Source organism: Sturnira hondurensis, unplaced genomic scaffold (genome assembly GCF_014824575.4).
Source record: "Sturnira hondurensis isolate 20B ecotype Veracruz unplaced genomic scaffold, ASM1482457v3 Scaffold0015596, whole genome shotgun sequence".
NCBI lineage: Eukaryota > Metazoa > Chordata > Mammalia > Chiroptera > Phyllostomidae > Sturnira > Sturnira hondurensis.
Window position 1 is genome coordinate 7,919,244 of NW_028088227.1, and position 22,849 is coordinate 7,942,092.

Consider the following 22,849-nt stretch of genomic DNA (forward strand, 5'->3'; position numbering starts at 1 on the left):
ATTCCGTGGCTCCTACTCTGTACCCACATCCTTCCGCCTCAGTTTAAATGGGTTCACATGCTACACGTCACGCCCAGTCAAAGACGTGGCGGCACGGTTTTCAGCACTGGTAACAGTGACTGTGCTAGTGACGCAGGAGTAGCACCGTGCGTTACCAAGGCCAGTGACTGTTGATTCCACAAGAGCAGCAATTCTACAGACATTTTTGGTACCAAAGAACCTGAATAATTTTATCCCTGCATTTTAAAGACTCACACTAACTACATCACAGGGTAAGGGTGGGGAAATATAATAATGCACTAGATGGTGCTTAGATAGAAACCACTAGAAAAGTAATGAAAGAGCACCACCTCAGACGATAAACCAAAGTCAGTTTAAAATTGGAAAGTAAAAACAGACCCTGTAAAAAGTTACAAAAAATGCAGATAAACATATCTATAAAGTCTTGAATATAGGAAAAGATTTATAAAAACCATAAAGGAAAGTATAATCAACTTATAACATCATTTAAAACTTCTATTTAATAAATTTTATAAATTAAATTTATTTATTTTTCTTCTTTTTCTTTCAATTTTTTTATTTAATTATTTTTCAAGTACAGTTTTCTGTCTATTACTCCCATCCCATCCCACCCCGCATCCTCCCCCCTATAAATTAAATTTATAATTTAAATTACATGAAACTCTCTCTAATTTAATAAAGTTAAAAGGAAAGTGATAAACTGGGAAAAAGTTCTTTATATATGTCCCTGTTATTAAAAAAACATTTGAAACTGAATTTTTGAAAATGACAGCAGAATAATAAACAGAAAACAAAGAGAGGCTATTCAAATCACTCAAAAATTATATAAATAAGAAGTTATATGAAAATAAAAATGATTCTATCTTGCACTGACAGAATGAAAGAAACAGGCCCTCTCATTCCCTGCTGACGTGAATACTAGTATCTTTCTGAGGGATAAACGAGCAATGTGTTAAGGCTGTAAAAATATATGTAATTTTGTATCCAAAAATTTCCCTCCTATGAATTTAGCCGATGTAAATAATGTAGGATATTAACCTGACTAGTATGTAGCACAAAAATTCTTATTTTTTCAGCATTATTCATAAATAGGAAAACAGCATAAAGGACAATATCAGTGAAAGGAAATCCATAAATTGAAGAGCAGGCAGCCTTTTAAAAAATCAGATCTTCTATTTTAATGACATATTACAAAATTCAAGTTAGAAAACAGAGATAATGTTTTTAAAAAGTAAAAATTTAGTCCTGGCTGGGTAGTTCAGTTGGTTGGAACACTGTCCCCTAAACCAAAAGCTTACAGGTCTGATACTCAAGCTAGGTACAGCAGGCAAAGAAACTATGTTTCTCTCTCAGATGGATGTTTCTCTCCCTCTTTACCTATTGAGCTGGCCAAAAAGTTCTTTTGTTTCCATAAGATGAGTCCAGTAGCATTTTTGTCTTTAACTTAATTTGAAACAATTTTGTTCGATTGTATTGTGACAGCTGTCATATCAGCGTGCATTTTTTAAAAACTTATCAAAATTGACAAATTTTTGTACAGCTATCTTAATATTGAAAATGGAAGAAAATGAGCAGCATTTTGGCACATTATGCTTGTTTTAAGAAAGATAAAAACACAACTGAATTGCAAAAAAAAAAAAGATTTGTGCAGTGTACAAAGAAGGTGTTGTGACTGAGCAAACACGTCAAAAGTGGTTTCAAAGTTTTATGCTGGAGATTTCTCGCTGGATGATGCTCCATGGTCAGGATTACCAGCTGAAGTTGACAGTGATCAAATTGAGACATTTACTAAGAACAATCAACATTATACCAAGTGGGAGACAGCCAACGTACTCAAAATATTCAAATCTATAAAGTTAAAGTTACTAACTTGGTGTCTTCTATTTTACAGAAAAAAGCATATGGACTTTTAGGCCAATCCAATTGTCTTTTTCTCTGTCTCTCTCCCCTCCTCTTTCTCTAAAAATCAATGAACATATCTTTGGGTGAGTATTTAAAAAAAAAAAAAAGTAAAACTGTATATATGTGAAAAGCATTCTGAAACAATAACCAAAAGTTTAATAGTGATTATCTTCAGTGATTCATATTAATGGTGATTTTTAAATTTTTTTGATATATTTATTTATTTATTTTTAGAGAGAGAGGACGGGAAGGAGAAAGAGTGGGAGAGAAACATCAATGTGTGGTTGCCTCTCATGTGTCCCCTTCTGGGGACCTGGCCCGTAACCCAGGCATATGCTCTGACTGGGAATTGAACCAGTGACCCCTTGCTTCACAGGCCTATGCTCAATCCACTGAGCTACACCAGCCAGGGCTAACAGTGATTTTTTTAATTGGAATTGTCTAACCTTCCTACACAGAAACATATTTTTTAATTATTTTTCCTACTCAATTATCTAGGTATTTCTCAGCATGCCGCACGTGCGCGCGAGCGTGTGTGTATGTGTGTGTGTTGTCTAGCAACATTAAAAATTTGGCTACTACCATTGACCAACCTTCAAAAAGATTACCAAATTATAAAATACAATATGCAGGCTAATAACCCGGGTTGCAACAGTTTATTTTTTTCATACATTAAATAAACATTTATTCAGCACTGTGTTTTATCTTAAATGCCTAAATAAATCTTTGTTTAATACCAAAATAGTGGGGCCCTGACCTGTGTGGTTTGGTTGGAGTGTCATCCTGTACACCAAAAGGTCCCAGGTTCGATTTCCGGTCAGGGCACATGCCTAGGTGATGGGTTCAGTCACTGGTAGGGGTGCACGATGTAGGCACCTGGTCAGTGTTTCTCTCTCACATCGATGTTTCTCTACCTCTTTCTCCCTCCCTTTCTCTAACAATTAATAAGCATATCTTTGGATAAGGATTTTAAAAAGTAGAAAGGGAGGGGAGAAACTGACAATTCAGAGTAATAATTCGTTTTGGTTGTTTATCTCTAAGCCACTAGGAATGGAATACATTAAATTCTTTTCACATTATCATAAAAACACTTCTTACCTGCCAGTAACAAACTGCAGGAGAAGAACTCTCTCCTCCGGAGTAATATCCTCCACAACTTCCCAGAACCACTAACAACAACAAAAAAGACTTAGTTCATATTTTAGAGCAATCAGACACTTAACACCAGAGAAATACACAGCGTTCATAAAGCATATTTTATTCGAAGAAACTCATTTATCAAAAATGATTTCATACAAAGCTTTTATACGTAATTCCCATGAGAAGAATTTAGGGAAAAACTTTGTTAATTAATGTAAGTTTTCATCCAATAGTGCTGAAAAGCTTACAAAATTAAATAGCAAAACTTAACTTCATTCTAAGCTCTAGAGAAATTTTACCTGAATAACTGGATCTTCTCTTTCATAGCCACTTGTGTATTCTGTATTTTTTATCCAATCGCTCACATCAATTTCTGGCATGCCAGAAAGCAGTAGCTCCTTTGGGGAAACAGAAAAATATTTCATTAATCTTCTTTGGGGGGAAAAAACCTATCATATTTAAAGAGTAAATGTGCCTTAATTAGAAACTAATTCTATGTAAAACTGATTTGTTTTTGTGACAGTTTCTGCAAGTCATCAGTAACAGCTACTACTGTACATGGGAGAGAATCCTTGGTAATGATAATCTCAGACACTATGGGATGTGGAGACATGTCTGCATTGATACAATTTAATTACAACATGAGGCAATGCTTTGTTTATATGTAAACATTTATGCAACAACAGTCTACACGTGCGATAATTTTATGAACATTATTATCTTTATGTTTATTTTTATTTTATAAATTTGTTAAACTGTATAAAGGGGCCATACTCTCAATAGGAAAGTGACAACACAGACCCAAGTAAATCCTGGGTTAAGCAAAGGAAAGGATCAGCAAGTAACCCTAATCATTAGGAAAAAGAAGGTAATACAATGAAAATAATTATATTTAAAAAGCACACACATTCAGGCCTTTGAAGAATCCTTCTGGAATAATTCAGATCCTCTAATGTCAACTTTTCCCAAGGTGAGAAAAAAAATGAAATTTACCCATTAATATTTGGCAGCCACCTTTTTCCCAGGAAGATCATCAAATAAACAAAACAGCAATCAATTAACTACAAAGTTAAATTAAGAATGGCAACAGTGCCTGGCTGGTGTAGCTCAGTGGATTGAGCGCAGGCTGTGAACCACATGATCGTGGTTCGATTCCCAGTCAGGGCACATGCCTGGGTTGCAGGCCAGTCCCCAGCGGGGGACTCATGAGAGGCAACCATACATTGATATTTCTCTCCTTCTCTCCTTCCCTTCCTCTTTAAAGATAAATAAATAAAATCTTAAAAAAAAAAAAAGAACGGCAACAGTATTTACCATTATGTTTTCCAAGAGAAAAGAAAACTTGAAAAAGAGCTTGTCCACATCTCTAAAGCAGCCCAGTTCTCAGTCAGATTGATTATCCACTTACACAGTCAGGTGAGGCAATGACTAGCCTGCACTTCACTAAAACATTGCCAAGCTGGAATATCACAACTTGTTACCACAGAAACAAATATAACACGGTTCACAATCAGGTTCCCTACAGCAAGTACTCATGATATATACGAGACCAGTAGAGAGTGCACTTTGAAGGCTAATATCAGGTGGTGTCTGAAAACTCTTGGGTGTTTCTGAAACCTGATCCAGCAGTCTGCGAGGCATCTCTCTTATTCAACTTATCTAAGGCTGGACTTTCTCCATATAATTCAACCAACAGATACCACAATAGATAATGTGTAGAAGCAGATATAAGTTCCCAGTTGTCTTTATTAAGCTAGATATTAGAGAAATTTGTAAAACAATGCCACTGTTCCCTTTATTTTTACTTCATTCTGGAAAAATCTGGTTTTCATTTTTTAAATGGTATTTATGTTAACAGGTAATGAATTCTTTACTTAAAATCAGTACAATATTTTACATTTCTATTTTAATTTCAAATACAGCTAACACCAATTAATATAACTCACATATACAAAAAGGCTTTTGTTGTGGGGGGGGGGGGTCCTAAGATCAAAAAGTTTGAGAACTGCTAGTATTTTGGTTCTTGCCATGCTACTACTGCATACAATAGTTTTAACTAGATGACGGCATTCTGGTTAGGGTCCATTTGGCACCCACAAATACCTTCTCCATCTTTCTTTGCACTGTTCTGTTCCTTAGGGGGCTGATGCTGACAAACGAGCTCTCTTGTCTGCTGGCTTGAGGTTGGGTTTCCCCATTGAGAACAGGCCAAAGTCTGGAGGTGAGCATATTTTCTGCTCCCTCCATGCTCCAGCACATCTTGTCAGCAGCCCCATCCCCTCATCACAGGGCTCTTCACAGTAATTCCTCCACCTGTCTCTCCAGTTCTAGAGGTGATAACGCCTTTCCACTGTTACTAGTCTCTGGATGCCTCACCAAATCTCATCTGTTCTCAACACTGCCTGCGCCTCTGGAATAATCCCTGTGTCAAAACGTCCTATGTCCTTACTTGAACTAGCTGGGGAATTCTGTTCTGTAGCTAGATCCTGACACAGACCTGTCAAAAGGGAGTAAGAATGAATTTTACATGTTTCTTACAATCTGAATTTAATCTTCTTCCCTTCTAAGCTAGAGTAAGCTTTTAATAATATTAAGATGCTCTCACTGTTAATAATTATGAATTAAAATGACTGAGGCTTTATTCTCAAGAAACTTGACCTATTTCATGAATATCATGTTATAACTTTTTATGAAGATGAAAGATCTTTATTATCCTATTTAACACTTCTCTTCCCGAACAATCCTACCATCTGAATCAGCTCAACTTAGTTTTAAAGCTAGAGTCTAAGGAACCAGGAATCCTAGCCTAACTTCTAATAAATGTGAAAGACAAAGAAATAAAGCTTTTAGAAGAAAGCAAAGAAAAATACCTTCATGACCTTGGAATAAGAAACAGTTTCTTAAACAGGACATAAAAAACTACATTCATTTAAAAAAAGATAAACTATGTTAAAACTGAAAACTTTTATTCACCAGGACACCCCAGTAAAAGACATTTACGATATGTACATCTAACGAAGACTCCTACAGAGTCCTACAAGTCAGTAACAACAACAACAATAAAAACAGAGAACAGAAAAACAGACAAATTACTTGAACAAGCTCTTCAAAATCAGAGAACACAAATGGCTAATAAACATATCACATACACTCAACTTCATTAATCATAAGGGAAATGCAAATTAAAATCATGATGAAATACCACTACTGATCTACGAGAATGGTAAAACGAAAAAAGAAATTATCAAATGCTTGTGAGGAATGTGAACATCCAGAACTCTCACACCTGTTGGTGAAAGTGTAACTTGACATACCACTTTGGAAAACTATTGGCTAGTCCTATGCTAATGGAATAAATGCACACCCTATCCCTCAGCAATTCTACTCCAAGATATATAACCCACAGAGCGCATTCTTATGTTCTCCCAAAGAAGTGTACCAGAATGTTTATAGCAGCACTGTTCCAAACAGCCCAGAACTAAAAGATACCCCCCAAATGCTCGTCAAGAGTAAAAAAGACAAAAAGTACAATGATACAACGAACCACCATACAGCAATGAAGAGGAACAAATTGTACTGCAGGTAACAGCACTTACAGTTCTCACAAACAAAATGATGAACGAGGAAGTCAGATATATTTAAGGTGATTATTTCACTTATATGAAGCTCAAAAACAGGCAACGTAATCTATGATATCGTCAGTTAGGAGAGTGGCTACCCATGACCGGGAATAGTGAGTGAAAGGGGACAGAGGAGGGCCATCTGGGTGCCAGGCTTCAGCTTCGTGATTTGGATGCTCATCTCATGGGTGTGGGCAGCTTGTGAAAATTTATCAAACTACACATTTATGGTGCATGCACTTTTTTCTCTCTATATTGTAATTCTGGAAGTTTCACAGGACTTACCAGTATCAGTAAATTATGAGGCAAAGTTTTGCTAATTATTTATGTTACTATTGATTTTTCACACCACAGGTACAAGAAATAAAGTAATTAATTTTCTGTTTAACCGTTCATAAGTACTCTTCCATTTTAAATGCTAAAAGTAACTTTTATGGTTATGCAAAAACCAGACAAGTCTATGTTAAACAAGACCATTAATCTTAAACATAAAAACAAAACCAAAAAACTCAAAACTGATATTTAATGAAACTAAGTCATAAGGAACCTCTAAATTAAATAGCAAATTCTGTCCACTACTGTACTAAGATACACTATGAGTGACCAAATGAAAACATTGGTATATATGTAAAAGTAAATGCACACACCATTGTACTTATTCATATATTAAAACGAAAAGCACAGGGTAAAGCTAATTTTATTAAACAATAAAAACCAAAGGGTACTTTCCATTAATCCAAAATTTACTATTCTAAATTATACTTTTTAAAAGCTATACTCTATTTAAAATACTACTGTGTTTTATTAAGGAGTTAAAAACTCATAGGATTTAAAAATAATTATTACCAAAAATAAAAGAGAAAAAGGAAATAAAGGGAAATGCAGACACAGATTATATAAAATTAGAAATCCCATAAGATCACAGTAAAGGGCAGGCAAATTAATGAAGTCTAACAAAATATTCACTAGGGATCAGAGCCCAACAAACAGAGTGGACTCCACAGAGGTTTGAAATGAAAGATTACAAAATTATATATGTGATGAAATAAAAAGCTGGAAAAGATGACCCAAATACAACAAGGAAAACCCTATTAATTGATCCTTCTTTTTGAAAACCCAAGACGTTTGTATCAATATCCTTTTTACCACAGATAGCCAAATAAAAAATCCAGAAATAATGGAAATTTTGCTTTTGGAAGACTGGCTTTTAGCCACCGGCCCCCCGCCCCGCCCCAGTACTTCGGAAATAACACTCCATTTTCGTCTGTCACCACGGCACTCCCTTTCACATTTAAGAATTGCTAACCTGGTTACTAAGCTTAAAAGAAGAACAAACATAAGTGTTGCAACAAGTCTCTAAACATGAACATTAAACCGTAAATCTTACACATTACTCCATTCATCATAGACTTCCAACATTATTTCTGAGTTACATCATCTGGAGTTTTGTATTGCTGTGCAACAACAAAGGAGCTGATGCTCTTCCTTACCAACTCAAATTCATCGAACAGTTGTATGAGGGAGGGTGGAATGAACATATGAAAGCCCTGTAGAAAGGCATTGATCTGAGGCTGAATGGCTCTTGTCATTCGAAGTTCAGTAACAAGCTGGACATACTCCGCCTATTAAAAAAAGAAAACAGTTTTTGTGATGACGTTTAATTTCACATATTTAAGATAATGTTGATATAATCGTTTTTCACTTAAGAGGTGAAGTTTAGAATTAATTTGGCACCAATATCCATTCACTAAACTGTTTAGGCCAAACTCCTAATCACCCATGATTTCTCCTACATCCTAACAGCAAGTGCTATCACATCTACTTCCCAAAAATTATCCCCCACTTTTAACACCCTGGCCCAAGTCATCATCATCTCACCTAAATCACTGCAACATCTGGTGTCCCTGTTTCCATCTTGACTCTGTACCACTCCTTCTCCACACCAGAGTGGTTTTTTAAATATAATTTAGATCACATAACCTTCCCGCCCAAAACCCTACACTAACTTCCCAGGACACTTAGAATAAAACCCAAATTCCCTTCCTAGCCTCTCTGCCTTGCTTTCTCATCTCATTTCCTTCCACTCTCTCCTTGCTCACTCACTGTATTACCCAAGCACAAGCTTGTTCAGGCCTCAGTGTTTTCATACTTCCTGGTGCCTCTGACCAAAAGTCTCATTGGGATGTAATCTCTCTGCAGGCAGGGTCCCTGTCTGGTTTACCAGCATAGGTCTTCAGCTCCTAAAAACAGTGATGGCCACTTTGTAAGTGTTCAAAAACTGTGTGGTACATGCATACATTCAACAAGTTCATTTAATACATACTTAGAACTTGATAAAATAGCTCGTTTAAGTGTAGCTGATTTGATTTTGAGTTAAGCTAAGCTACTTTTACTCATTTTATTTTAAAATACATCATCATCATAGGAAATAGTGTCACTTAAAAATTTAACTGGTAATAAAAATGCATTTTGGCTCAGACCAGAATAAATTAGCATATGTACCCTATCAATTATTATCACTTATCTATTTTAAATTACATCTAAGTGAAACTTTCTGACTTAAAAACAGTATGCCATATGTAATTCTCACTTCCCAAGAATGAATGCTCTAAACACAAAGGGGAGAAAGCCTGTTTTAGACTCTTCCTTTACTTTTACTTACTTATTCGATCATTGGCACTTACCTGATTATGTTCCCCAGCTCCCAAAAAACCACAGGCGCTGAGCCAGGAAGTTAGATTTGACTTCTGGCTATGAATTCTCCTTATATCCCAGAGCCACAGAAGTGTCACAGTGAGTTCCTCCCACCTAGCCCCAAACCCCAGGTGGCTCCTTGTACAAGCCGGCACAGGGAAAGCTGCTACCCCTGTCATTTAACCTTTTCCCATCCCCAAATCCCACTCCCTACCACCAAAGGCTTTTCTCCACTGTATAGGAATTAATCAGCTACTACAAGTTACACACAGGTAGTTACTAGACAGGGCAGAAATGCGTGCCAAAGAATCAAATAGAAACATAAAGCTAAAATTCCAGGGCCAATTAAGAAGTATTATATAATAACACACTTCTAAGTGATAACCAGCAATGATTTCCACATTAGTCCATGATTATACTGATATTTATGTCTGCTCTAGCTGAAACTGCTTATTCAACATTACAATTTCTTTGGCCCCATTCATCCATTAATTATATGTTTAAGGTGCTACATGAGATACTATGTTTCCCTAGCAAAAAATAGCTTTTCCTCAAGAGGTTTTGCTTTTATAATCTTAAGGCACTATTCAATAGTCATCACTCAAGACCTTAATAAATTATGAAGTATGAAAGTAAAGGATTTTAAATTGAAGTACACTTATTTTAGTTTGCCATTGCAGTCTATTTATTAGACTAGTACACATTCTTTTTTATCAGTTAATTACTATTTTTCACTCTACATTTGATTTTCAGAAATTAACTTTCGTAAGTATACTAATCTTTGCTCACATGTTCCCTTCTCTTCCATCAAACACTGTTTTCCACATTTATTTCTGTAGCTCTGGTTCACAGTTATTGGATGTCAGTTAGTAAAAACCAACTCCCTCAGATACCAGTCTCCATATTAAGTTAATTTAAATGTGAATGGATCTTGGTCTAAATTATTTCTCAGTAAAGCAATAAAATCCTAGCCATCATAAATAGCCCTGAGAGTAACAGTAAAATAAGAGCTTTCCAGGTAGTGAAAAATAACTGTTTAACAGTTAAAATCTACAGAAAACAGAAAAAAAATCTAAGTCCAAAAGCTTCTAAAATACACTGCTCTGCCTCCTTACCCAGCACGTCCTCAAACCAAAAAACACACAGGAACGTTTTCTTGATGACACTGCGTAATTAGTACTATGAAAGGCCACTATTATTATGCACTAACATTTTGACTGTTCACACAGTGCTATGGAAACGCACTGGCTACATTCCCTCTGCTTAGGCAGGCAGCCGGTGCCTCGCCTCCACACTTACGCCCTGCAATCTACATCAAGAATCTTACATGCCTTAAGGAAACAGTGGACATACAGATGATAATCAGTCTGCAAAACACTGGCATAAAGACTGTACAATCAAACATTAAATATGAACCAAACCTAAAATCTCGCTCTTTTCTAAGGTATTAAAAGAGATGTTATGATGTAAGGGAGGTGGGGGAGCATCCTGCATCCCCCAACAGATGGCGTATTTGCTCCCACCTGAGTTTTGTTGTTCATTCTTTGAGCGCATAAAATAGTATCAGATGCAGTAGACTTAAATTGAAGAATAAACTATACACAAGAATCTGTATATAGTTAGTACTTGTACTGAATAGTTATGTTGATGTATATAAAGCTTTCGACTTAGAAAGCCGCAGTGTGGAGACAAAAACAACAGCAAAAACCCTAGCAACTCTTCTAGCTGAACCTCTGAGCCTCATAACTGATACAACAAAGGTAAAACAAAAAGTAACTGAGAAAGAAAAAATGACATTAAGATTAAGAAGATGCAACTTCTGACATTATGCTCCAGTTACATTACAGGTTTAGTTATAGGAATGTCTTAATAATTTCCTACTCTTCCAAATGTGTATAATGACCAACATCACTACCTAGAAGGGTTCCTTAAAATTCCAACTGCTTTGGATCTAAATTATGTCTTTTCATGAAGGACGGTGGTGATGTTGAAAACCTGACACATTTTTGGAAGCTATTTTTCTTCTTTTTCACGCTTTGTAGAAAAATATCTAAATAAACCATATTTATAAAAATAATAAACTCTTACAGTGAAAACAAGATGTCCCTTTTCCCTCCTCTAAGTAAACCAATAAACTTATCTATATTTATAAAACTGTCTGAATATTTTTTAGCAATTAATAGTCTAAATGGCATTAATTTTGGTATAATTCACTGAACTGAATATAAATTCTTTGGTAATAAAAGCTTCCTTCCTGGATTTATCCACTTGTTACTACTCTGTTATGTAAGAATTACTACTGAAAATTTCTCTCCCTAGAACTCAAAAGAATATCAAGTTTCTTTTGTAGGGATAAGTGAATACAAGAAAAAGGACAGAAATGTTCTTACAATTTAATATTTTTCTTTTTTCAATACTTTATTTATTTTTTAAAAGATTTATTTATTTATCTTTAGAGGGGAAGGGAAGGAGAGAGGGAGAGAAATGTCAATGTATGGCTGCCTCTCATGCGCCCCCCGCTGGGAACTGCCCTGCAACCTAGGCATGTGCCCAACTGGGAATCGAACCGCAATTGTGTGGTTCGCAGGCCCGTGCTCAGTCCACTGAGCTACACCAGCCAGGGCACAACTTAATATTTTTCAATAATTTTTTCTGGATGAGTATGTTCTTATTTTTAAGGTCACAGATTAGTTACAAACATTGATAGTCTGGTAAAAATCATATTACTTCAGTTTCCTTGAAGAACATTTAGTTATTGAAAATAATGATTCTTCAGGTTACCATTTCATGAATTTGGTAAAATTTTAGAATATACTTACAAAAATGCAAAGAAAAGCATGTTCTCTTTGTAGATAGAGAAATATTAAAGATAACTTAAAATCTGCTCTAGTAATACACACACTCAATGTGGAGAAGCTCTGACCTGAATTGTTTTAAAAGTTTTCCAAGTAATGAAAAAATTTCTCACAGTATACTTTTCTGTAGATAAAATAAGGAATCCACCACTATATACGCAAACTTCTATTTTGTGCCTCTATGTGCATCAGATGTGTTTGTGAGTAAAATAAATCAAGTGGAAGTAGCAATAAAATGCAAGGTATTAACTATATAAAAATGAAGTGGAGGAAAATGCAATAAATATTTATTTGCAACTTTCTTCATATTCTCTGACTTACTAAATGAGAAGCCTAGCAGTTACACAATCATACAGACCTTGGTTTAAACTGAGGATCCGCTGGCCAAGATGGAGGCGTAGGTGGAAACACTGTGCCTCCTCACACAACCAAGTTTAAAGACAACAAAGTTTTAGTAACAAAAATGCAACCAAAAAACAGAAAATTGAACTATACGGAAGTCCAACAACAATGAACCATTCAGCCAGACCGGTAAGAGGGGCAGAGCCAGCGACTGGTGGAGCTGGGTCAGAGTGGGGTCTCACTGGAAATCTCGGCCAGACTGACCCAGGCGCATGGGCAGTGGTTGGCAGATCCCAGGTGTGGGGTTGCGACGGGCAGACCCAGTGAGAGCACAAGGTGGCAGGCTGACAGCGGTCACACATTCCTGGGCAGATAAACCAGGCAAAGGAGCAAGCACTGAGACAGACCGCACAGGCCCCAGTGGCAGGGAACAGCAGAGGGGATCGCCATTGCCCCTCTCTGACCTCACCCCCAAATACAGCGTCACAACCCAGCAACCTGGGTCGCCCTGCCCTGGTGAACACCTAAGGCTCTGCCCCTCATACCAAGACATTATGGCTCAAGAAGAACTCAAAAGCCCCAGAGCCAATAACTCTAAGCGACGAAGAAATAGCCAACCTATCAGATGCACAGTTCAAAACACTGGTGATCAGGATGCTCACAGAATTGGTTGATTATAGTTACAAATTACAGGAACAAAGGAAGGCTAAACTAATGGAAATGAAGGGAAATGCACAGGAAAACAATAGTGATGGAAAGGAAATTGGGACTCAAATCAAAGGAGTAGACCAGAAGGAAGAAAAAAATGACCAAACAGAAAAGAAGGAAGAAACAAGAATTCAAAAAAATAAGGAGAGGCTTAGGAACCTCCATAACATCTTTAATGTTCCAACATCTCAATTATAGGGGTACCAGAAGGAGAAGAGGAACAGCCACAAGTGGAAAACTTATTTGAACAAATAGTAAAAGAGAACTTCCCCAGTCTGGCAAAGGAAATACACTTCCAGGAAATCCAGGAAGCTCAGAGAGTCCCAAAGAAGTTGGACCCAAGAAGGAACACACCAAGGCACATCATAATTACATTAGCCAAGACTAAAATGAAGGAGAGAATCCTAGAAGCAGCAAGAGATAAGGGGACAGTCACCTACAAAGGAGTGCCCATCAGACTGTCAGCTGATTTCTCAAAAGGGACCTTCCAGGCAAGAAGGGGCTGGAAAGAAGTATTCCAAGTCATGAAATCCAAAGACCTACACCCAGGATTGCTTTATCCAGCCAAGCTTTCATTTAGAATGGAAGGGCAGATAAAGTGCTTCTCAGATAAGATCAAATTCAAGGAGTTCATCATCACCAAGCTCTTATTATATGAAATGTTAAAGGGACTTATCTAAGAAAAAGAAGATAAAAAATATGAACAGTGGAAGGACAGCAAACTCACAGTCACTAACAACCACACCTAAAACAAAAGCAAACTAAGAGGACAGCTAGATCAGGAGAGGAACCATAGAAATGGAGATCACATGGAGGGTTAGCAACAGGGAAGTGGGAGGTGGAGAAGGGGGTAGAAGGTACAGAAAATAAGTAGCATAGATGGTAGGTAGAAAATAGATAGGGGGAGGGAAGAATAGTAGGGGAAATACAGAATCTAAAGAACTTGAGACATGCGGTCATAAACTAAAGGGGGGGAATGGTGGGGAAGGAGCGTGCAGGGTGGAGGGGAATGAAGGGGGGGGGAATAGAACAACCGTAAAGGCATGATCAATAAAATATATTTAAAAAAAGAAATTTTCTATTCTTGCTCCTTAATCAGGGTGAGAGAACTCTGGATGGTAAGGGAATGGGGAATCTATGCTAAGAATCAAACTTGCAGCAGAGGAACAGAGGTGACTAGAAAGGGAAATAGTTAAGTTGACCTACTCAAAAAGAGAGAGGAAGGAAGGAAGAAGGGAAGGGGGGAGGAAGGAAAAATTTTTGAAAAAAGCAGTTAACAAACTATGGGTGTCACAGTAACCTGATTTTTCACAAAATTGTGGGACTCACTTTAAAGAATAAGTCAACACTTTAGGACATCCCACTGAATAGGACAATAAAATTTTTTCATAATTTTGCAAAATTGGACAGAGGTGGGCAATTGATAATATAAAGCCTAACAGTGTGGCTACTACCTATGGCAACAGGTTTGGTCCCTCCCCTTAGGCAAGTACAGGACTGATTATACAACAGAATAAAAAACACTAAAATGAAACCTCTAGTCCATATTGTAAGGTAAGGATTCAAATGTTCCCCAAATGAATAAAGCATTAGATGGTTCCACCACACTGTGTTTTTTTTGGGGGGGAAATAAACACCCACCAAATGGGCCCTAAAAAAAAATTTTTTTTAATTTCAATAAATAAATAAATAAATAAATAAATAAATAAATAAATAAATAAATAAATGGAGGATCCACTACTTACTAATTTTGAGCCCTTAGACAGTTACTAAACTACTAACGAAATACATAGGTTGCTCTGGTCAGTGTGGCTCAGTTGGCTGGGGCGTAGACCCATTACTGAAGGGTCGTGGGTCGGATTCCCAGTCAGGGAATATGCCTAGGTTGCAGTTAGATCCCCAGTCCGGGCACATGCAGGAGGCAGCAGGGCCAGTGTTTCTCTCTCACATCCATGTCTCTCTCCCTCCCTTCCTCTCTCCATTCCTTTCTCTCTAAAAAGCAATGGAAAAATATCCCCGGGTGAGGGGGAAAAAGAAATATACAGTGTCATAGTTACAAACTCAGGCTTGAAATTTGTAGTCTGCCTGTGTTCAAATCCTAGCTCCATTTATTCATCATGTGATTTGGAGGAAAGCTACTTAAATTCTTAATGCTTCAGTTTCCTGACTTGTAGGAAAAAATATCTACACTTCACATAAAGTAGTCTGAACAGTGCCTAACACATTATAAGCACTTAATGAATGTCAGATGCTTTAATATTAAAGTTGTTTCCACAATCAATAAGTAGGAATAATTATCTCAAAAGGCTGTTATAATAAGTGAGAAATGCACAAAAAACACATCTCAAATACCTGAAATATACACAAAGGGCTCAAGAGACAGTGCTGTTATCACCACCAGAAACCAGACTCATGGTGATGAGACTGATGAAGAGCAGTATGGCAACACCAGCAGTTGTTCTGGGGGCCAATCCACTTAAGCAGCAGTCAGGTTCAAGGTGTTCTTTTCATCTTCCCAAACAACTAATGACCAGGTTCTGTAAGTTCTGTGTCTTTGAAAGCTATCTAACTTTGTCCACCCTCACTGTCGCTGTCTGACAAACCCCCCGCATGCTGCGCAGACCAATGCCACATCCTCTCAGCTGACCTGACTCCAGTATTGTCCCATTTCAATCCATCCTCCACACTCCAAGCTGAGTTTGTGTTTTCCTTAAAAAACCAGAAATTCAATCATGTTACTCCCCTCTGTGGCATCTGCAATCACCCCAACAGCCTTCAATAATTTTCTAATTTCTAATTGTGAATTAAAGTCTTTCAGATTTGGCCCCTTTCTACCTCCCTCGCCTCATCTTTTTCCACTCACTCACTTCACAATCTAAGCGAAGATCCACAGGTCTCTTCTCTCTGTGGTTCCCCAAACACATGCTCAGTCCATCTCGCGACTTCCCGTAGGCACAGAGCACTCCCTTCTACCCTTCCTTCCTCCTAACTGACCACGTAGCGATCTCTGTTCAACTTCCGCGCCACCTCCTCCATTCCCCGATATCCTGTCTCATCCCACCCCCATGTCCCCTCTCCCAGCCAGAATGAACTTGACGATTAGTATTGTAAAAGTGTTGCTAACACTTAATTGCAAGCAGTTTACTCTTCATTTCTAGCTGTTAGCTATAACTGAAGATTTAAGGGGGGGGAGGGGGGAGTCACTTTTAACTCCAGACTTCACAGTTCTACAATTTCAGTTTTTCATCAAGAATTTACAAATGAAATTAGAAGTAAAAAAGTGAAAGCAAAACAAAATAAAAATTAAAAAACATTTAAATGTAAATAGCTCCTAGTAATTCAGCTATTTTCAAAAGTGAAACCAAGGTTTTTTCCTCAGATTTTAAAACAAATCATTGACAGATACAAAATGAAATTTAAAAAAGCAACATACTTCAAATGTGGAACCAATATATTGTCTTCTGCCTTACATCACTTGTATTTTTTAATGTACTGCTTTTTAAACAAAGGTAGGTATTTTCATCTGTTTGGTTTCACTCTATAATTACCAAAGCCTTTCAATAAAACTGAGGAATAAATGCCTCCCCCATGTGGAGATCAGCTTACATAGGCTTTCTCTTACTAACTAGCTTGGCAAGTGATTTAAGCTTCAAAACGCCTATAAATTTTGAAGTTGAACTCCAAACGTGACAATTATCATTTGATACCTATAAAGGTAAGTAGATAAAAGGCTGCCCCTAAAGTAACAAAAAAGTTCATGACAAAAATGCATGTTAAAAAAAAAACACCTCTAAAGAACATGGTTTGAAACTTTTATTTGTAAATTAAATACTTTAACAATTTTAAAGTATTTAGAGTGATAAATTTAAGCTGTTGGTATGTTTCTAAAGATTTGAATATTTAACAATCAGGTTGTTTATTAAATGACATTTTATGTTTAAGCATCAACAATTAGATATAAAATTAAACTTGACTGTTACTGGTAATATTAGAAAATGAAGAAGTTCAATTTATTGTGAAAAACTTTACATCAGAAAAATGAAAGCTGAAAAGAATTAACATATTAGTGGTTGAGATACTGCTTTTATGTCTATTACTAAAACTAATTATTGAAAAAGAATGGCCTGTAATCAACCAAGCAATTAGTTAAGATAGTTGAATAAAAATGTATTAAACTTAGAAACCAAAGTTTCAAGCTCTTTAATATTACAAAAGTATTCCAGCCTCAGACTACAATCAAGATGAAGAGCATGCCTTCAATGTGAGTATGTTCTCATTTGTTACTATTTTTCCATATCTCCCTTCTTTCTAGATTTCAACAAAAGACTAACTGTAAAAGAATAAAACCTTAATTTTTAAAAATCTAAACAAATATCGCATCATAGTGGAAAGGAAGGTAGCCAGCAGGAGGAACAGGTATAGGTATCTATCGTGCAACTGTCAATGGGGCTTTCCCCCTTTCCACTGCGTTACCTAAAGCGTATCTGAGAGGGGTGCCGAAGCCACTCACAGACACAGCGTTCCCAGACAGGAATCCCGTTTGAGGTTTCCTCGTGAAAAGCAATCTCTTGTTTATAATAAAGAGTCTATGACTTCATGACACTTCATTGAGTGCACGTCTCCAGTGTAAAATACAGTAACAAACCACTGTAAGGTTGGGCAATGTAAAAATTAGAAGAATTTGAAAATATTTTCATTTACTAGCAAGCTAATAGAGATTTTAAAAGTTAATTTAAGCACTTTACTATTTTAATTTTTAGAGCATCATAGGCCTCATTATATTAAACTCAAGTAAGCTCTTCCTCAACATAATTAATTTTGTAAATAGTATGCAGAACATTAGATTTGCAACTAGGAGGCCTGGGTTTTGGCCCTTGTTTTAGACTTCAGTATCCTCATATGTAAAATGAGAGGGTAGACTAAAACATTTCCAAGTATAAATGTGGAAAAACTTGTTCCTAATTTTATGTGCCGAAGATAAACTTCATGCTTGTTTATATGTACAGTATCTAAGTTTCAAAAAGTAAAATTATATATCTTAGTCTAGGTCTCCAATACCCTGTAAATATCTGAAACTAAAAGCCTATTTTTATTTTAAAAAAACTATCTAATAACAAATAATTTTTGTAACGTGCTTTTAGGTTTATGAAGTGCTAGTAAAAATTCTCTATAGGAGGCATTATTATCTCAATTTTACAGACTAGAAAACTGAGGCTTGAAGAGTTTAGCTAAAACAATGGCCAATTCTTCTGGCTTAAAAAAAGTCAGTATATTACTAAATTGCTGGTCTAAAAATGGTTCCATGAACATTATTTTTTACAGTTAGACGATTCTGAAGCTGTCTTGAATTATAATCCAACTAAAGGAAAGAAAAAAGGTTTTAATCTTATTAACCATAAGTCTGATATGCGATGGTGTAGTTAATTTAAATATTTTATCTTTTGTAAAATGTTATTAAACTCTAACAGTAAAAGCTTTTTTAGTTAGTGCCAGGAGACGTCAGAATATCAGGGTCAAACTACAAGCAATGCCTAAGGTGAAAGTTCAAATACTTACTTTGTTGTTCTGTGTCACCAGGATACTTTCACCCCCAGGCTTCAAAGGCACCTCCTCCATTGCTCCAAATACATCAGTCTCAACAGAAAAAGTGAGTTCTAGACCCAGATCACTAATATCATTATCCAAAATCCACTGTAAATTTTTGGCATATTCTGGATCAATAGATGCCACATCTTGGTAATTTACAGGAATACCTACAAATGTAAACATACAGCAATCATATTTTACGAGTTTTTTGCCTTTCCTTATCTATTTAATGGTAAAATACTGCCCTCTACAGATATTGTGTAAAACTGCAAAATATAATCAAATTCACAGCATGATTTAAACGGACGCTAATTCCTGAATTTGAAGGTCTGTTAATTTAAGCTTATGTTTCTTCTACATTTTTACAATGGAATCTTTCTTTGAAATAGCTACTCAGGAAATTATAAACTTCAAAAAGTACCAATTCTCTCAGTATATTCATATCAAAATGCAATCTTAGCATAACTATATATACACTAAAATAAAAAAAACTTTTTGTAGCAAAAGAGTAGGTATTTTTTTCTTCCTCTCAAGCCCCCATTTAAATGACTTACATATACAGATAATCTCTAATAAAAATAAAAATGATCTTGTCCAAAATGCCATTACTTACCAAATTAGATTTCCCTAAAAAGTTTAAGAAAAGCACCTTAAGTAAATGTCTGTGGAAATAACCTTAGAGCCATACCAAGAATGTGCTTGTAGAATGATCTTGTGAAGTAAATGTTGACCAGCTGCCTGTGGTTCAGTGCTAATCCCAAAATCTGTCCAGCAAACCGGAAATAGTTCAGGTGATCAGGGTTTACATAGGAGTTGCTATTAGGCTGAAAAGTTGTTCCTTATTAAAATAAATACAAAATAATTTATTTAAAAAACCTATACACAGAAGAGAGATCATTTTAATGCAGATAAATTAGTTCATATAAAACTTCAGCAAAACTGAAGCTATGTATAAACTTCCACAGGAATGCTCTTTGTGGACTATATGCTCTTAGTGGAACTGGAGGTTGGAACCGGAGGTGAAAAGATGATCATTAACTCAACTCACACACATGTGTCACAGCAAGTCTTTGTACAGAGAGAAAATTTTAGAATACTTTTAACTGTTGAAGTTAGAAGATTTGTCAGAGAGATCCCGGAAATAATATATTAAAAGATCTCTCTCTTTCTCTCTCTCTCTCTCTCACACACACACACACACACACACACACGCGCGCGGCTGTCCTAAGCAGTGTGGGGAAATAGCTACTAGGCTGTGAATTCGGGCACTGTCTCATTCAGGCCCAGAACAGTAGATATTTACTATTTTTTGTTTCTTACAGAACAGGGCACTACAAGAGAATAACTAAAAATTTTAAATGTACAACTGTTCTTTAGTGACAGACTAAATCTATGAACTTGATGCCTTTTAATAATTATCAGAAAATCACTGAACTCCACAAGTCAACCAATTCATCCTCATGGCAAATAATCAATTAAGTATAATACCACTGATGTGTAAAAGTAAAAATGGCAAAGCAACAGTTATCAATTACTGTCACAATCTACAGCAATGGACTATATGACTCCACTTACAAGAAAAAAAGTCTGGAAACAGTGGTGATGATTACACAACATTGTAAATGTACTTACTGCCACTGAATTATAACACTTTAATATGGTTAAAATGGTAAATTTTATTTTATCATGGTAAAAACATCTCAAAGAGCTCTGGATGGTGTGGCTCAATGGATTGAGTGCCCACCTGAGAACTGAAAGGTCGCTGAGTTCAATTCCCAATCAGGGCACATGCCCAGGTTGCAAGATAGGTCCCCAGTTGGGGGCTTGTGAGAGGCAACCAATCAACACCTCTTGCACTGATGTTTCTCTCTCTCTTCCTCCCTTCCCCTCTCTCTAAAAATAAATAAAATCTTTAAAAAATAAAAAAGTCTCAAAGAAATCTAGAGCAATGGAAAAATCTAATACCAAAATCTCAACTTTAAATAACCCTCCCTCCCTACTCTTCTGTGATAATCACTAACTTCTCTCATCATTTAACAAATATTTACTGAGTTCATGGTACTTACTACTCTTCTAGGTACCTGGGCTAAAAGAAAGAATAACTGATAAATCTAATGAAATTGCATCAAAGAAAAATAAAGGAAAAATAAAAAAGTACTGGAGAGTGAAATACAGTTTTTATGTATGGTCATTTAGTATATATATTTTGACAATAATTCTCTTTAGGCTTCACTGGTCTTTGATTTATGAGAACTGGCACTGGACTAAATGGCCATGACAAATCCACTTAGATATAAGGTACAAATTTAGAAGCTTATGGGCGAATGATTTAAAAGAGCCACATAAAGCTGGTCATTTACCTTTTGAGAACCATTCCCAATCATAATGTAAGACTGGATATTAAAAGTCAAAGCAAAGTTCTCTGAGATGAAAAACTTCAAAGATAAACCTACCATCATTTCAAAAAATATGGTATTCTGAGAATAATCACAAATATTTTATACCTATTAAAAATAGTGAATGCTTAGGGTAATTGATGAATCAGCAAAGACTTTTGATAACTCGACTTCACCCCCAGGGCTGTGTATAATTCCTTCCCTAAGTACTTTCTGGGAAACCTGTATTATTAAAAGGAATAGATACGGAGACATAAAAAAAATGAAACAACTAGGGAAAATATTTAGGAAACAAATAATAGTTTTTAACTTGAAAACTAGTAAGAACAATATAAATTTTATGTTATGTTTTAAGCTCAAAGTAAAAGTAACCTTAACACTCCCAGCTATTTTCATCACTTCAGAAAAACTGTATTTCACAGAATAGTAATAACAACATCTAACAGTTATTTCTGCTTTCTAGATGCCAGGTACTGGGCCAATCATTTTTTACACAACAGCTAATTGATTCTCACTCACTACATTACAAAACACAGGACGTCACCATTTCAAGTCAGCAAACTGAGGTCCAGAAAAGTTACATTTATTGACCCCAAATCTTAGCATAAAGAGGGGCAGAGCCATCATTTACATCAGTGTAACAACAAAGGCCAAATTCAGCCACTATACTATATCACTTCTTTAATGTATCTTAATTTAGAGAAATTATTATAGAAGTTAGATCTAGTTAAACATTTCCCACATTTAGGAATTGTTAATTCTTAAGTGTAATTCTCTTCATGTCAACTATTCGTAAGAATAATCTCATCTAGATCAGGGGTGTCAATCTCGTTTTCACCAGGGGCCACATCAGCCTCGAGGTTGCCTTCAAAGGGCCGAAAATAACTTTAGGACTGTGTAAATGTAACTACTCCCTAACTAGGGGTAAGGAGCTTGGGACTGCTGCCGGGTAGAAACAAGGCCCCGGGCGGGATGAAACAAGGTGGAGGGCCGGATTCGGCCCACGGGCCTTGTGTTTGCCACCAGTGATCTAGATTTGAATGTGTTAATACTATGACCCTAAAGAAAATACTCATGTGGCTTACGAGGAGGACAAGTCACAATCTTTATAATCTATGTGCTTCAGTATATGCTGTGGTATAAATGTGCAGGGTAAGGACGTACCTCAACTAATGGTTTCACACCAAATCTGTTTTACAGGTATGAAACTAAATAGACTCAGAATGAAGGGCTATAAAGAAAAGAAAGAAATCTAAAACACAATGTCTTAATGATAAATCTTACATCAAAAATTAGGCCTAACTAACTAAACCCAGGGTCCCATCAATCTTCTCAAATTCAACAAATCCATTTCATAGCCAAGAGTTAAAGGTGACAGGGTTTAAGCCGGCAGTCCCATATTCCTAAACAATTTCAAATACACCAGGAGTACCTGAAGAGCCTGTCACATAGGTGAACATCTACAGCTACCTAGTGTCACTGCAGCCCACTCCTGCTTGCCTCTCTCAGAGTCGTTCTTACTCAAAGGAGACTGCTGCTCATTTGGTTGGATGCAACTGGGAACTACCATTAATGAAGCACTCTA

At 36.3% G+C, this 22,849-nt stretch overlaps 1 protein-coding gene across 6 annotated transcripts in view; it reads right to left on the minus strand.

The window, feature by feature from the left end:
* HACE1 (HECT domain and ankyrin repeat containing E3 ubiquitin protein ligase 1) overlaps nucleotides 1-22,849 on the minus strand; it is a 102,336-nt gene that overhangs the window by 9,379 nt on the left and 70,108 nt on the right. For all 6 annotated transcript variants that reach the window (XM_037064952.1, XM_037064951.1, XM_037064950.1 and 3 more), the window contains 5 exons: nucleotides 19,557-19,706; nucleotides 18,839-19,035; nucleotides 8,174-8,305; nucleotides 3,363-3,461; nucleotides 3,022-3,092 (listed from right to left, as the gene is read on the minus strand). In XM_037064952.1, the coding sequence (XP_036920847.1) occupies nucleotides 3,022-3,092; nucleotides 3,363-3,461; nucleotides 8,174-8,305; nucleotides 18,839-19,035; nucleotides 19,557-19,706 (649 nt within the window). The remainder of the gene's footprint in view (nucleotides 1-3,021; nucleotides 3,093-3,362; nucleotides 3,462-8,173; nucleotides 8,306-18,838; nucleotides 19,036-19,556; nucleotides 19,707-22,849) is intronic.